The sequence below is a fragment of the Syngnathus floridae genome, chromosome 19, assembly GCF_059516105.1.
Source record: "Syngnathus floridae isolate MCC-2025c chromosome 19, RoL_Sflo_1.0, whole genome shotgun sequence".
In the NCBI taxonomy this organism is placed as follows: Eukaryota; Metazoa; Chordata; class Actinopteri; order Syngnathiformes; family Syngnathidae; genus Syngnathus; species Syngnathus floridae.
In genome coordinates this window covers 7,317,654-7,334,497 of record NC_142431.1, presented here as the reverse complement: position 1 = coordinate 7,334,497, position 16,844 = coordinate 7,317,654, and the positions used below count along the sequence as shown (strand labels likewise).

At 45.1% G+C, this 16,844-nt stretch overlaps 1 protein-coding gene across 6 annotated transcripts in view; it reads left to right on the top strand.

The window, feature by feature from the left end:
* Positions 1-16,844, top strand: part of sash1a (SAM and SH3 domain containing 1a) — a 107,668-nt gene that overhangs the window by 72,075 nt on the left and 18,749 nt on the right. The window contains exon 1 of one of the 6 annotated variants that reach the window (XM_088361070.1): positions 14,862-15,131. The exons of 4 other annotated variants lie outside the window; for them this stretch is intronic. In XM_088361070.1, the coding sequence (XP_088217196.1) occupies positions 15,108-15,131 (24 nt within the window). In that variant the 5' untranslated portion in view covers positions 14,862-15,107. Of the gene's footprint in view, positions 1-14,861; positions 15,132-15,530; positions 16,118-16,844 lie in introns of those variants that run through there. One more of the 6 variants, XM_088361069.1, reaches the window with a different exon arrangement.

The following is a 16,844-nucleotide window of genomic DNA, read 5'->3' as shown; positions in this document are numbered from 1 at the left end:
AGTGTGCGAGATAACGGCCGAGAAGAGCATAATTGAGATATCAATCAAGGGGGTTATTTCGGGGGTAATTGCCGAGGTGCTTTTGGTGTGTGTTTGTGAGTGATGATGAGGATGAGAGAAGATTACAAAAATGTTTTTTGGAGTGTGTTGTCACGACTCGTCCCCGATCGTGTCATAGTTTTGTTCGTGTGTCTGTGTGCTCGCCCCTCCCCTCCTGTGTGCCCATGATCAATGTGATTATTCCCACCCGCCTCTCGTTACCTGTCGTGTATATAAGTCCTGTCTGCCCCTCACTCCCTGTCGGATCGTCGATGTCGTCACGTTTGCTTTCCTTGTGGTTCCTGTCTGTTTCGAGTCTGTTTGCCATCCCTGTCAGTCAGTCTGTCATGTTATTAGTTTGCCAGTTCTCGTCTGTTTCCCTCGATGCCTCGTTCCACTTCCCTTTTCCCTCAATAAACCCTGGTCCAAGCTGCACTTGGTCGTCCTGCTCCATGCTCCACCCCTGAACGTGACGTGTCTTTCAACATCATCATGGAAGAGCTATCATTTCGATTGTTGTTATTTTCCGACACGCTTGGATTTAATATTTACCGTATTTAAAGCTGAGCTCCTTAGTACAGAGCTAATATTAGTTATATTAGTTAGTTAGATCACCAAATGATTCCCGAGCGCGGCACCGCTGCTGCTCACTGCTCCCCTCTCCCGCAGGGCATGGATTAAAATCACACCAGGATGGGTTAAATGCAGAGGACAAATTTCACCACACCCAGATGTGTGTGACGATCATTGGGACTTTAACTTTAACTTAACTTAACTTAACTTATCTTTACAGAAGATTAAAAAATATGTGCATGAATATTGTTGTAGTCATGCCTAATGTTAGCATTAAAATAAGCAAGGCTATTTGTAGTTTTAAATACAGATGTAATTCTCAAATGACTTCGCTTTTTTGTTCTATAGAATCTAAATAAGTTTCTTTGTGTTCATCTATATGCAAAGTCTTAGTTTATTCAACTCCAAGGCCACTTTTTAAAACCAGCGTTTAGCGTCTGTGTGAGCCGCCGTCATCGTTTTTGTTTTAAGGGCAACGCGCCGCTCATGAATATTCCATTTCACCCCGAGATGACTTCCTCTCATAACGCGAGTCCTCATCCCCAAGGACAAACTTGCGCGGTGGTTCCACGCGTCACTTCAAGGGCTCGCTTTCCTAGCTCTCGTACTTTTTCATGTCGCCACACGAACCCGTCAGTCTGCCTACACGTCCAGGTGGATTCTTTATGAATTAGCATACAAGTGTTCACTTTTAATTTGCCATTTTCTGCCCAGCTGCTTTCATATTCTTTTGCTCTGTGCTTGGTTACTTGACAGAAACGTTTTTTAATTGGAATGACGGTAATAACGTTGACGGCCTGGTGTAATGCATGCAAAATAGAAAATAGGCAGCAGCGTGAAAAGCACATTTACCTTCAGGCATTGGAATTAGTTTAGTCAGAATAGAATAAGATACTTCCTAATTTTTGTTGCACGCTCAAGAAATTGTTCAAACCTGGAAGACTCAGATGCTACAAACTGTCGTATATTTACATTACAATTAGTTAACCTTGGTTAGCCTTGTACACTAGCAAACCTTTGAATGCCGAGCGGGATACTGCAAGGTCTACAACCCTGCCCCATTGCCTTTACACAAACTGCCCATTATCCCCCCCAAAAAAGATGAAATGCCATCTGCTGTGCATTGTGATCATCTCTAATGGCATGCTCAGCATCTCACAATTGGCTCCCGTCCACATTTATTCACCTAATCATCGTCGGAGGCCGGCCATTAATGATGGCTTCAGCCGAGCATGACGCAGACATGATGGCCACATTAAAGCGGCAGCGGTGGGCGGCGAGGTGGCAAAAGAGGAGAAGGACTATTTGGGTATGCTGTCAACAGGCTGCAAATGTGAAAGACAAATGAGCAGAACGTGTTTCTCATCAAGCTGCTGTCTTGTCTAATTCACAAGCGCTGTGTCCAATTAAATAATGTCCCCCTTGGCGGTAAAAGTAAGTGATGCGGAGCACCTTTGAAATCAAAGTTGGAAGCTCGTCCTGCATCAAGTACACTTTTGACTCCTGTATTGTTTTTCCTCTGAAAGGCGCTATTGATCAGTGCATTGATTTGTCATTTATGATCTGTCACCAATTGTGTTTTGGGAACACGAAACGCCATATGACTTCAATTGTTTTGACATGTGACCGAATGCCACGAAAAATATTCTTGATTTCATGAATAGTCCACTGCTTATACGGGACATAATGAAATGGCCTCCGCTCGTCTGGTTGATACGGTCGTAAAAGCCATTTGGCGCGTTTGAGAAGTGACGCTATGTACGAGGACTATAAAACTGCTTCTGGGAACCGGATTAAAGTCAGGACTTTTTGACAGGCATGGAATAATCAAATATCACGCACCTACATATGATTACATATCCATCCACTGCCTATCACATGCTGGCTGGCGAGGCAGAGCGAAATAACGATGGTGTGAAAACATTATTAAATACAGTTCAGTGTAGCTTTCTCACAAAAATGGAGAAACTGACGAGAAGGAAGGCTGAGAAATCGCATCGTTATAGCTTTCTGGTCCTCCCACTGGTGTAGTGGATCAATGGACTGTCCCTAGCGTGGCTGTGCATGGCGAAGCAGCCACACACAGCCGCTCATTATGGCATTCGCTATCCATTGCGGCAAAAAAGAATCACTCAAGCTAGAAACAATATGTGCTAGCTTTTGATACATGTAAGTTTTAATAGTGTTATGTACGTATTTTTCACATTTAGTGAATGGAGAGAGGACCTAGTATTGACACTAGTGGAACACCACATTTTCTACTCTGAGTAATCTGTGTACCATGCAAAAATGCAAGGAATGCAAGACTTGACCTGGTTCCCTTTACATTGCATATATCCCTCACAGCATTTTATCTTTAGTGGAGCATTCCCGTAATAAAGCATCTCTCCAACTCTGGGAAGGAGGTCAGCGAGTCCTCTACCCATGCAAGCCCAGTGTGATTTGCATTCGCCCAGACGGTCATTACGGCGCACTGATGCGGTGAGCGCCTCTTGTTTTCTCACACTTAATCAAATGAGTCCCGAGTCGGCGCGGCCACTCGCTTGTCGTTATTTGCTCGCCGTGGCTCTTGATGCGTCCAAAATTGAGTTGGTGACACTCTCTCGGAAGTACAAGTGGCTTGTCGGTCTGCCCCCCCCCCCCCCAGCATACGCCTCCAGTGGCTGGAAAACAAGCTCCGGAATATACAGCTAGGCCCAGGGGTGGCTTTATTGTCGTTTGCTCTCTTACTTACAGTACTAAAGAGCAAACGCGCTCTATTTAATAGTTAGCAAGCTAGGGCAAAATTATTTTTTTGCTGCAGTTTGTGGACATAAAAAAAGCCAGCCCCCATAACTAATGTGCTGGAAGTGATTTCATTCCAAGTGTGTGTTTGTGTGCCATAGTCTTGTTGTTGCTTGTGCTCCGCACATACGTGATTGATATAGAAACCATATTTAAACTCTCGGAAGCAAAGGAACTGATCTAAGCGCTTTTTCATTGGCATTAAATATGCATCGGTCTTTCATGTGGCTGCGTCTCAAGGATATTTTCCGTTAAGAAGCACACCATTTTTTTTTTATCTTCATCTTTTAATTAAGAATTTTGAATGAGGTCTGCGCCAAAGAAGAGCTAATCTTTATTAAATGGAATTTCTAGGCCACTGGGTGGCTTCGGGACCCGGTTAAGAAATTTCACGCTGACGACTGACGGGGTTTGCAATTGCTCATTTCTTGTCAATTAACCTTGGGTAGAAGGAGCTTTGGAATAATGCGAGAGTCACGGGGTGTGCCGCCTAATTAATATTTAGCCCCCTTCACCTGTCCCCTGATAACGCAGAGAAAAGGTATTTTCATCTCGTTCAGCACGCTGGTTACAGGGTGGCACGCCAGGCCTGGTGACATCTTGTAGGCGTTGCAATCCATCATTTTCAGACCTGGGTCAGAACGGGAGGGCGCATAGGAGGGGTTGAATCCTAATTTCAACACTCTGCTGGTTCCTACCCGCTTTTCCAGCAGCTCTTCTCTTATCCTTCTTTTTGTAATTAAACGCAGTCGAGGGGAACTGAGGGGAGCGACTCAGAGTAGGTGTCCGTACTTCACAATGAGAGCATGCTGGCAAGCGGACTAATAAAATCTGTCCTTATACAAACATGTCCACAACCCTTTACGGGGCATTCACCTTTAGTAATTCAACCCTAGACAGTTATTTGAGTGCATTGCAAGATTACTTTTGACTTGTATTCCTTTGGTATTTATGACAGCGACCCTCTGATGTATTGCAGGGAATGGGGAGCAAACCCTGCAAGAGAATCCACAAGTAGTGTTCATGAATGGTTTCTCCCAAATGTTTTTTGTAATTACCGGATTCTTCGGACTAAAAGTCGCTCCGGAATATACGTCGCATCAGCCATAAAATGGACAATAAAGTGAAAAAAAACATATATAAGTCGCTCCGGAGTATTAGTCGCATTTTGGGGGAAATTTATTCGACAAAATCCAACACCCAAGAAGACATGAACGAGCAACAAGAGGCTAAACGATACAGTATGCTAACGTGACATGAACACAAACAAGAAGCTGAGAACGGGCCTGATGTAACAATAAGTTATTCAAATAACTATAACATAAATAACACCTTTATCAAACCATCTGTGTTACTCCAAATCATTAAAGCCATCGATCGAGTTGGTCATCCTTTATGTAAACAAGTCCGACGTCAGCGGCGCGTTGCAGTTCAAATTTTTCTCCAGGCCCATATAACAATATAAAAACTATGTATGAAATAACAATAATATAAACAACAATTTTATCGAACCATCCGTGTCACGCCAAATCAATAAAGCCATCAGAATCTTAGTCTTCCGTGTCACTTGGAAAAAAATAACGCATCTGTTGACACTGCAAAGACTTCGTGGGCCGCGGACGTCAGACTAGATTTATCAAATAAATGTAATAATAACAATTTTATCGAACCATCCGTTTCACTCCAAATCAAGAAATTCATCATAATCTTCGTCTTCCGTGTCACTTTAAAAAAAGAAAAAAAAGAAAAGCAAAACACAGCTGTTGACACCGGAACTACGTGGGCCGCTGACGTCAGACTATATATATCAAACAAATGTAATATAAACAACAATTTTAACAAATCATCCGTGTGACTCCAAATCATTAAATCCACCGGAATATTCATCTTCTGTCTAAAAAAAAAACAAAAAAAAAAAAAAAACAGCTGTCGATTCTGGACCTAGGTGCGCCGCTGATGTAAGCCTCGTTGTCAGTTGGCGGCTCCAATTATTCCACAGATGTACGTATATAACTATATTGTAGCGTTACCAAAGTACCAGGCAAGACGTGGGTTTGGTAACCGGCTATTTCACAAATCAAGAGCTCAACATGTGAGCCAACACACACAAGCGCCCTGGATCGGAAACTTCTGAAGTCTAACAACATACATGTTGCTACTCTAAATAAACTATATATCAAATAACTATAACATAAATAACAAGTTTATCGAATAATCTGTGTCACTCCAAATCATTAAATCTCCCAACTTCAGAAGTCAGTGAATGGAACTCATTGTCAGTGAGGCTCCAATTATTCCACAGCCATAGTGCGCTCTCATGCGGTTTAAAGTGAAAATAAAATGTGAAGTGATGTACTAGTAAGTGTTAATGATCAAGTAAAAATTTGTGAAAAAATTCACATATAAGTCGCTCCTGAGTATGTCACCCCACCCCCCACCCAAATTATGAAAAAAAAAAAAACGCGACTTATAGTCCGAAAAGTACGGTATGACTTCCTACGAGTTGAGGACTAGACTCTGCCTCCTCTAATTTACAAGTTGCTGCATAAGGAATGGGACTTCCGAGGGCTTCCCATAGATAGATAATGATGATGTTCCACAAGGCTCAATGTGAGGTCCTCTCTACATTGTCAAAATTTTTTGGTAAACCTGTAGAAGTTTGCTCCTCCTGTGAGTTGAATTTGTGGGGGTGTGAGTAAAGACGGCAAGTCTTCCAAGCTGTCCGCAGACGCTAACGCGCCCACTCCCCGCTCCAGTCACAAACCTCAAACATTCCAATACAAAACTCTTGTTGACGAGAGGTGGGAAGTCACAACGTAGAAATATTTTCATCATTTCAATTTTTCTAATCTTTCACATCGATTTCCTTTTACTCAAGTAGTGACTACAAATATTTTTACCTCTCCTGAGGTGTTTTAATGCTTCAGTGTTAAGGTTGACCTCATAGCTGGTGCTCCTACAAGATTGGAGCCTGTCTCACTAATGGGGGTCTCCAACCCGCAGACAGTTGAGTGTGTGTGTGAAACCGTCGACACAAGTGTGTGCAGTCAAGGCTGAGGACACAAAGCTCCCGATGGAGCCTCAAGGGCACGGCTCGAGCTACCGTAAACATGTGATCAGGAGCCATCAGTCGGGAATTGATTGTTTTAAATGGCGGCGGTGTTTGGCTCATAAATTAACATTGATTACGCATCCTTGGGGCTGATACGGTTCAATTTTGTTGTCGCTGAAAAATGCAAAAACGTTGGCTGTACCCAAAAACAGATGGCTGTGGATGATATTTAAACCTTGAAGGCTCATTGGAGACAGTTTTAAAGACCTTATATAACAAAGACCTTTGAGAACTACATTAGGTATAAATTTATTGATCAAATCAAGCTTTATAGTGAATTTTCCAAACCTGATGGAGCATGACGGGTTTCGGCTCAGCTTCGGGCTTGGAAGCGTCGAGAGCTTGATTTGTCATTATGCTCTTTTAATTACACGTGGCTGGGCGGCCTCCGCAAGTCCCCCGAGCGAGAGTGAGACTAGGTGGTGGGAAGGGGGGGTTCACTTTAGGACCAGCCGCCACTCTACTGGTTGGCAGCTCGACATTAGCCTACCTAAACAGCCTCCGGGGAGGTGACTTCAATAGTGAAAGGATGACAGCGACATCTGGGGGGGGGGTAATTCGGAAGCAGAATTCACAAGAGCAACGTGCGGCTTTCAGTCAAATGGTTTTTTTCTCTCAGAGGCGGGGATTATTTTTGTAATACTAATAAAAGCCATCAAATGATTGTTAGGGTTCTCTGAATTTCTTTTCACTCAAATGTCATGCTAACTCACAGGCTAACTCACAGGCTGGGAAATTGCCTGTGAGCTTCCCACTCAAGGACAAGAGATTGGGTTTATTGTACTCAATGATCAGCCGTGTGCACAAATTGACAAATTCCAACACTGGGCGCTCCAGAGGGAATAGACTCCCTCGGTCTCCATTTTCCTGCAAGCCGCTCTCGGAAAGCCTTTAATTCACATGCCTCTAACCTCGGAGAGCTGTACTTCACTGAAAATGAATGGTGTCACCTCCAGGCGATGTCAAGGTGGAGGAGTGGAAAAAAAAAACATGTCTGTGCCTCCATTGCAGATTTTCCTCGCTCCGGTTAATGTCTGAGTGCAGAGAGACGTTACCTCGGTCTGGCCCGCCCAGATGAGCCCAGAGGAGCTGGTCGGCGGGAGACATCCGGAAGGATGTAGGCTGTAATCACAGGCAATCATCAGCCTTTAGTGGATTTCTGCCTTGACCCGGCTACCCTGTAAGCTGTCATGTGAGCTGTGAGCTAGAGCGAGCGAGACAAAGGGATGATGACAATGATTATTTCTAACAAGAGCAAATCCAACAGCAGCACAGTGTCTTTACTGTATCACTGCCACCCGAACACCAGGTTTTTACGACTCGGCCCGGATGAATTGGAAAATGATTGCTATCGTTTTGGACTGCGGAGCTTGTCCGCCGGCGACTGGACAAGGACTCGCGGGTTTTAAAATAGCCTACAATTGTGCAGTGTCCACCTAGTACAAACCTTAAATCACTTCTTGTGGATTGTAGCATTAGTTGCCAGCGGGAGGGAGCTTAACGCAACACGTTGTCACTAATTTTTAGCCTCAAAACGAGATGGTCTCCTAAGTTTGCTTGCCGTAAGCCTCCATTGTGTACAAACGGCTACAAACTTCCAAAGAACGTGGTGGGTGGCTGTAAGATGATGATGATGATGATGAAGATGCATGCAGCAAGTGCTTTGTAGCCTCCAGGCCACGTTTAATGGAATGGTGTGTCATCTGGCTCCACTGTCTTTATTCATCAATGCACAAGCAGCACCCCGCTCATAGCTTGCCGTGCACGCTGATGTTTGCTCAGGTGAATCATGTATCTCTAGATAAAATATATGTGCTTCAGCATTGTGGTTATAAAATGAGAGTTCAGCCTTTGACATGTTCGCTGCGTGTTTTTGGCGGCCCCACATTTGGATTTGGCGTTTGTGAGAGCGAGAGAGGTCAGGGCAAACCAGCTCTCTCCTGCTATCTAGTGGACGGGGAGGATATAGCGTCAAATAGAGTCTACCACCCACTTCAGTGCTCCGCTGCGAGTAGTCCAGCAGTGGTGTGGTTGATCGTCATTGAACATGAATCCTCGATAACAGCAATTTCTAGCCGGAGATGGAGCGATTGCATGATGCGAGCGCTTTTATTCAGTGTTAATTTATGCATGTGTGTGTGTGTTTGCCTCGGGAGAATTGACGCTTGACGCTGTCAGTGATTGAATCGCCTCTTTAACGCACCGCTAATAGATTCTGGGGCGCTTTTGTGTAATGTGTTTGAGGGGTGGGAGGGTGTGTGTGTGGGGACGGGCAATTATTAACACAAAGAATTGCAGCACCAAAATAAACCATTTTGAGGTTGAAAGATTGTGTGATATGTGGAATAATTGATTTAATTTACTCTCTCATTTACTCTCTCATTTAAGGTGATCTGTCTGCAATTTTAAATTATATTTTCAGGCCTCCATTGATTGATATTTTTTTGGTATGATTATGGTGTCAACACGTTCAACTTAGTCCAGAAACAAAGTATCCAATGAGATTTCCTCTATTTCGCAAACAGGAAGACATGTCGCCCAAACACTTGAGCAAAGAAAGTCGACCTCCTTTTCTCAGTCCATCTTTGTGTGAGTGAGTGAGTGAGTGAGTGAGTGAGTGAGTGAGTGAGTGAGTGAGTGAGTGAGTGAGTGAGTGAGTGAGTGAGTGAGTGAGTGAGTGAGTGAGTGAGTGAGTGAGTGAGTGAGTGAGTGAGTGTATACGTTTGGGCTTCCTTGGATTTTGGCTGTTTTAGAATGTTGTGACAGCGCATTTAAACAGGATGCAGGGAATTAGCGCAATGCTAACAAGCATCCCCCAATACCATAATTTTCTTTCCCCACTAGTAAACAAAACCCCGGCAAACCTCCTCAATGAGCGACTCATGCAGATAATTGTTGCTTAGAGAGAGTCGTATCCTCTTTCCTTTTATTTATTTTCTGCTGGTCTTCCTTTTGCCTCTTACAGTGCTGTGTCTGGGATACTTTGGTATTTGGGGGTTTTAAAAAAAAATCTGTAAAAACAGAAGGGAACCTAGAAGAGCTCGTTTTACGTTCTGATATGTCAAACTTGTCGGCAGTCACATATTATGGGATTGCACTGACAAGATGATTACAGTGGAAGGATTTTTAAGGTAGTTGGTTGGGTTATTTTGAGAGGGCTACCTTATTACCTCGCGTCTTTTAAAGACCCTGGAAAGTGAAATCAAGTTTATTTTCATTCGCTGTGCAATTAGCTATGGCGCCATCCTGAATCTTCCCGCATTAGAGCGCCTTGTTGTTGAGACATGGAATAAGAGTGAGGACATAAGTTTTGAAATGGGAAGTTGGGGCCACGCTCCAAAAAGGGGAAAAACAGTATTGATCTTTAATCATGTAGAATTAATTTAGAAACAAATACCTGTTTTTAGATCTTTTTTAGATCCTCTGTGCTAAATGTTTAATAACAGGCAAGGAATGTAAGAATTTTAGTAAGATAGGAATTGAGAAGAATCCCTCCCACTTCCAAATTCAGACACAATTCTTGCCTGATCTTCCACTCCCCGTCCCATGTGAGCATCAGCCCGCCCGCCCGCCCGCCCGGCGATGACTGCCCCCGTCTGTCCCTGCTCTGCTGACGTGTTGCTGCGCTCCAGCTTGCGCGCATTGTTTTCCACGCTACTTGTCGCGGCCAAAGCTCGCTCACGCGTGCTCACAGTTAGGCGCCGTTGAACCCCGGCGCGGACAGAGCTGCGTTGTGGACAGAGCTACGTTGCGGTGAGTGTTTGCTTCCAAAAAGTTATTAACCAAAAAAAAATGCTCCTGTGTCAGCTAAGTGAGGGAAAGTGGCTTTTTGCTGACTCATCCCTTTTTTGTGGCTGCCTTAAGGTGGTACCTGGGAACACTCTCAAGCCCACTAACTTTTTGAGATATCCCTTAAATGAAACGGTTGTCATGTTTTTCTTTAAGAAGGATGGTATCCAATTACTTTTGATATTCATTTGCCTCATTTGTCTTGACACACACACATTTGTCTTGACACACACACACACAACAGACACACACAGACACACACACACACGTTTTTTGTCCAGAGGGAGTGCATTGTTTGCTTCACATCATTGTCCCGACTCCTCTTCCCGTTCCCCCTCCAACCACATCTGGATTGGCCCACTAACTGGTAACATGGGAGCGGATGGGATAGAGATTGTGTGTGTGTGTGTGGGGGGGGGGGGGGGGGGGGGGTATTCAAATATTAGGAAAGGGGGCTGCAGATCCTTTGGTGTACTTTTTGTGCAACAACAATATCTTTTTGAAAGCACAGTGTGAGAGAGGAAACACACACACAAGCTGTGCATTCGCACAGGCAAATCATTGTTAATCCCCAAGGCACAGTTTTGGTCAGACTTAAGTCATCGATTGACAGACTTGAACTAAAATTTGGCAAGTCTTGCTTGTTGACACTTGCCGGTGATGAAATGGTTGTGTCGGTGCAGCGGTGCCATATGTGGACGTGTAATTCGGTGCTCCCCTGCTGTCAGCGCAGCTGCTCGCGTCTCACACCGCTAACAAGCTCACGTCGCTTTAGATTTATAGTCAAGCGCCGCCATGTCGTTACAAAGCATGTGTTGAGCTTCAACTTGTCTCCATGCTGAGAAAGGAAACTCAAGAATATTCTAAGGAAAAAATCAACGCATGGCTGTTCGGACTGAGAGGGGCGAGAATTCGTCTGCGCTCGCCAACGGCCGCTATCCGGGGAAGCGGCCGAGCCAGTAGTAATCACAAGGGTGTTTTGTATCAGCACAAACACCCAGCTTGCCTCCCCCTCCCACCAATAATGGTTTTAATCCAGCCCTTTCAATATGATGCAAAACATGGGGGAGACAAAAAAACGCGACTGCGGCATTCAGCCTCGTTTTTTGGGATTCAGCTCGGCGCATTTGCGTTCATTTTGATTTGCCGCGAATGCTCGGCTCAGCAAATAAAAATTGCCAACAAATGAGATCATTGCTACTTTCTCAATTAGCTGCCAAATGCTTGCAATGCGGACAACTTCATAGTCCAACACCAATGTCAATTCATTAACATACTCACTCAAACCGTTTTCTTGTCTTCGGAGCGTCATTGAAAAACATTTATCGGTACCCGAAGGCACAAAGCTCGGCCTTCATGTACACAAAGACGGCCGGACATAGGCTCGCGTTGTTTCCCGCGTCACCTCAAGTCGTCTCGACCGCGTCCCGTCTCGGTTTTCATTGCACGCGTGTGTCGACGCCAAACCGCGTCATTGTTACTCTCGAGAGCGGAACAAATGTGAGCTTTGTGCCGAGCGACGTTTATCCTTCTTTATGATTTGCGAACCAACGCTGAGAGTGGATCATTGCAACGACCAAGCGTTACCTCAAAGGCTCGACTGAAAAAGTTGTCCCGTTGCGTCATTGGCCAGCAGTAGAATTTCAGCCATTTTTTTTTCATACGTCATCGAGGCAACGATACAGTAATTCTCCTCCCTGTCTCTGAATCAAGCGGCCATTGATCCATAAATCGAGAGTCAGCTGCGTTACCAGTCACCAACGAATGAAATAATCCACATGGCTGAACACGGATCAAGAACGTGCGGGCGCACTCGTGGGCACAAACCTGTCCATGTGTCAGAATAAGTTATGGACTCTACTGAGATGTTAAAAGATGGAGAGCCCGACAGCACGGAATGAATCATAGCAGCGTATTTTTTCTTTTTTTTCTTTGCCTCCTCGGCCGTGCATTAACATCTCACTCGGAGGTGGGTGTTTAATTGCTGCTATAAAAGTAAAGGCCACTAAACACGTCAGAGTGCCAAAGTGAGAGGGGGGAAGGAACAAATAATTGCCGTCTGCTTTGGATTCTTTGAGCGTTTTTACAGTCGACTGCAGTTTTTCGGACATGCTTGGTCAACTTTAGCCCAAAATCAGTGTGCGACTTTGAAGGCCAAATGTTGTGCAGATTGAGTGTATTCTCAGCTCAGCCCCAGGGGGCGCTGTTTCTCCGGTTGTTGACGGTAAACCGTGGTTGTGTCGACTTCCGTTTTTCCACCGCGAGTTCTAAACTCCAAGCGGGAGTCTGCTTGACGTTATGACTGAGCGCCGGTTCTGGAACCAACCAAACATCTCGCCCGGACTGACTGCCAGCGCATGTGCTGCAGCTTGCCCACGGCTTTCCACTCCTCGTAGGCTTTGTTGACCCTTCATGTGGGTCAACAAAGCCTACGACGGGTGGAATGCCTTTCACCCAACATTGATATTTATTTTTTTCACTAAAATAATCTAAAAAAAGACCTTGTTCCCTCCTGGCTGAATGCTTATGGAAGAGCACAAGACATCTAAAACAACTGACAGATTGAAGTCTGTGATGGTTTCTGGGCTGTTATCACGACTTGACATTGGAACTCCAAAGGCATTCCTGCCAAAGTATTTTATGATGACTGATGATGGTCCGTCCATATGTTATGTTTTTTTTTTTTTTCAAGATCATCTTGAGCAAACATGCTTGATATTTTCCAGCCATCTGCATCCTAAAATCGACCTGCTTTTAATCTCACGGCTTTATTAGCTTTTTTTTGTTGATTAGTTTCTCATCTGTCTATAATGGATTTTATATTTAAATCAGAGCTTGATTCAATTTCAGATGTTGTTGCCATGGGAACTTGTACACAGAATTAGGAAAATTGTACGTTTGTTTTTGTTTCTTTGCGGCTCAACGCCATGCCGGTGGGTTCATATTTTGTCGGTGTAAGCAGGGCCGGTCTGGCCTGCAATTCGGAGCGCGGGGGTGCGCATTCCTATGAAAGCGGAGGGCTGCATCAGGCTGAGCTTGCAACTTTCTTTGTGTGTTGCTTGCGGTTGACGCTCATGTAAGCTGACAGACAGACTGATCGATTGAGTTTGCGCTGCACGGTTTGTCGTTGCGGGTGATGAAGGCTGCCGTTTATTATTTGGACTGACATATTAACGGAGGTTGAGCTTGTAAACTCGTGCTTCTTGACCCATAGTTGACAACCATAAATAGTTTTCTGTCAATGCAAAGACAACTTCAAATAGGAGAACTTCCTCGACACAATTTTTGGTTAATTTTGTGATGCTAATCGTTAGCCGGTATATGGCGTTTTCCATTATACATTAGCATTAAGCTACACTTAAGGTGGTTAGGTTAATTGTCGGGTCACACTAATTAATCTGCTTGTTAAATTTAATCAGCCGATATCTCTTTTCTTTAGGCAAAATTAGCTTAGTCACTCGCGCATTGCGTTTCAAAGCGCGACTGATTAACCGATACAAATTCGATTAAGGGTCTTCGTAAGGTATTTGTTTATTGCAGCATATGTGTGTGACATATCACGTGTGTGTTGCCACTTCTGTGTGAGCTACGCCACTAACTACCGGCCTCGGCCCTCGCTTTGCATAACGTCTCATTTATAACCCAATTTGTGCACATGTGACCCCGAGCCAAGGCAGAGTGAAGATGTGCGCTCCAACCAAACTAGTTATCAGAGTGGAATCACAATATTTTTAGATGTAATTTATCATCTGCGCGAATAGAGCGAGCGAGTGCTCTTCCTGTTTCCGCACCGGATGCGGGATGTGCGGCAGACATGATGTGGATGCTTGAGAAATGCAATCTGGCCCACTGACAACTCAGTCAAATCTGCCAAATGAACGTTTGTTCTTGTTGTTTTCTCACCATGGTTAGGGGAGTACTGTTGCTAGGCAACTCAACTCTCATATTTAAATAGTACAATTGAATGAACCTGGGGTGAAACTGCACGTTATTGAGACATTTTTTTTATTCTGCTCTCCGGCCTGCAAGCATGCTTGTCACCAGCAGAAGGTGCTAATGTGCGCAATTTCCCTCCCTGCGGTCTTGCTTTCCACCCAAAACAACATCTGTCCCCTCTCAGGTGACTGAAGCGCTTTGGTATCTGGGCCCTCTCACACTCACAATTGGCCAACACTTGGCCATGCGAGGCCTAGCAAAAGTTATGCTTTGTATTTGTTTTGATTTGATTCCTGACTTCAAATGACTCTTGAGGGACTTTAACTGTCACACAAAACAAGGTTTGTTGCCTCTACAAGCTCGATGTGGCACGGGGGTCGCTCGCGAGCGTGTGTTTCCATGACATCATTACATCTACCCTTGTACTTGCGTGACGGGACCTGTGGGTTACCCCCACCCTCTTGTTTAAAAACACGGAAGGACGTGAAGTCATCACCCGCCCTGCCCAAATACAAGACTCTGTCACCCTACCTGCAGAGGGGTCAGACGGGTAATGAGGAGGGGAGGACGTCTGTTGACTGCAAACAAGACCACACTCTGTATGCGTGCGTGTGCGCACACATCGAGGCGTCACGTTGTCAGACGAGACGAAATTCGAAGTGGGCTTTCCAGCTTTTGAACTGTATGTTAATTCATGATGGCGAGGTTGCCCTTTATTTTCATAAGAGAATAAATATAGGCGGAGCGCACGACCTTTAATTAAACAAAATAAACAAATGAGGCGGAGGTAGCAAACAGTTGCGAAAAAGCTTGACCTCCTTGGCGGAATGCAGAGTGCGTGTTTGTCACCGCAGGATGATTTGATGATTTTTGCATGGCTACTGGAAAGAATGTGCGGGTAAGATCTTGTCTGCTCTTTCTGTTATGATACTTTTATATGCGTCGTAGAACAATCCTGTCACGCGCAAGCAGGACGACTAAAATTCCCGGGGTGATAAATTGCCGATTGTAAATTTGACTGGGTGCCTCTGATGGCATCTGTCGCATGACTCGGCAGCTGTTGTCACCGAGCAGAGAAATGGTCGATCGCTAGTTTACGATGGTGTGCATTGCATGCATCATGGGCACAGAAGACTGCACTGTTGAATTTTGTTGTATTTTTAAATAATACAAAATCTCTCATTGAACAGTGCAGGGAGGTGTACCTAAAGAGCTGTCCCGGTGCGTGTGGTTGCGCGTGCGCGCAAAGGTCCGACGGGGGAGGGACTGAAGGCTAATAATGGGAAGAGCCGCAGAGGGAGGTGCAATGTTTGGGAGAATTACTCCCCCTCACCCACTTTTCTCTCCCCCTCTCTCTCTCACGCTGTTTTCCAAATTTTCCAAGGAAGTGTGCTCTGCTCTGCTGATACTTTCTGCAGCTTTTTGCCAGTTTTGACGCCAGTCGACGTCGCGCTACAAATTTCAGCTCCGAACGCAAACGTTGGACTTTGTTTTTTCTTCTAAATCTGGACATTTCGGGTTTTGAAAGAGCACCATGACCTCACGCTGAGAACATAGAGCAACAAATGTTTACCTGCATTTTATTTTCGTTGGTCAATTTTGTGACCATGTGGAGTTGGACTTTTACGCACCGCTCGTTGGATCGTACAATGTCACCTCAGAGCGTTCTACCGGTGTTGTTGTGAATACCCGCGTTTTGCCTCCCCCCGGGCCGACCCCCACTACTTTTGCCCATTTGTTGTTCGTTATCTTGCCCCCCGAACACCCACACCCATGGAAGGCGACCAGGTGACGGGACCCCCCTCCGAAAAGTCCCCCCGGGCCGACAGCGTCGCTGGTTCCGACAGTTTCTCTCAACTTTGGAGCGACGTGATGGGGATGCTGGTACGTTTAAAAAAAAGAATGGGGGGGGCGCACTTGTTCAAGCCACAAGCGTGCGTGACCTTTAACTGGCTTTTAACTTTAAGTAGTGAAGTTTGTTGCATACTCATTGCACTTACTGTTCTTGTTTTTTGCCCAGCAAATACTATGCTCTGTGTCAAGCCAAGAGGTGTCAATTTGGTTTGGCTCTGGAGATGTGAAAGGTGGGGAAATATATAGTGTGTTTGTGTTGTGAAAGGGGGGGAGGGCGTGACGCTGTCCTGACCTCTGACACTGGGTGGGAGACCCGGCTCCTGGTAGGCCAATTTATTCAGATTTATTGCTCTTGAGGCAGATGTCTGCAAAGGATGTGCTCTTCTTCCTGATGTTTTTCCTCCTCCTGTTGCCAGCTTGCTCTCACATACACACATGGTGATCCCTCCCATGTCAACATTCTGCATTTTCACCATGCCACGATAGCTGCGTTATCTAGATTACATGTGTGTGTTGTTCTTCGTCAGTCCAAGCTCAATTAACTCATTGGTCGACTCAACCGTGGATCATAGCCAAACCAGCTCACTTCTCGATATCTGCCCCCTCCCCTGACTGGTCTCATCGCTGAGTTCCCGCAGGCTTCCTCTGCTGGAGCCACGGAAATCCTCAGGAAGTTCTCAAAAGGTCTGGGCTGGGACCCCTTGCCCAATTTTCTTCATTCTCTTTGATTCCTCAATTGCATTTTATGGGATTCTGC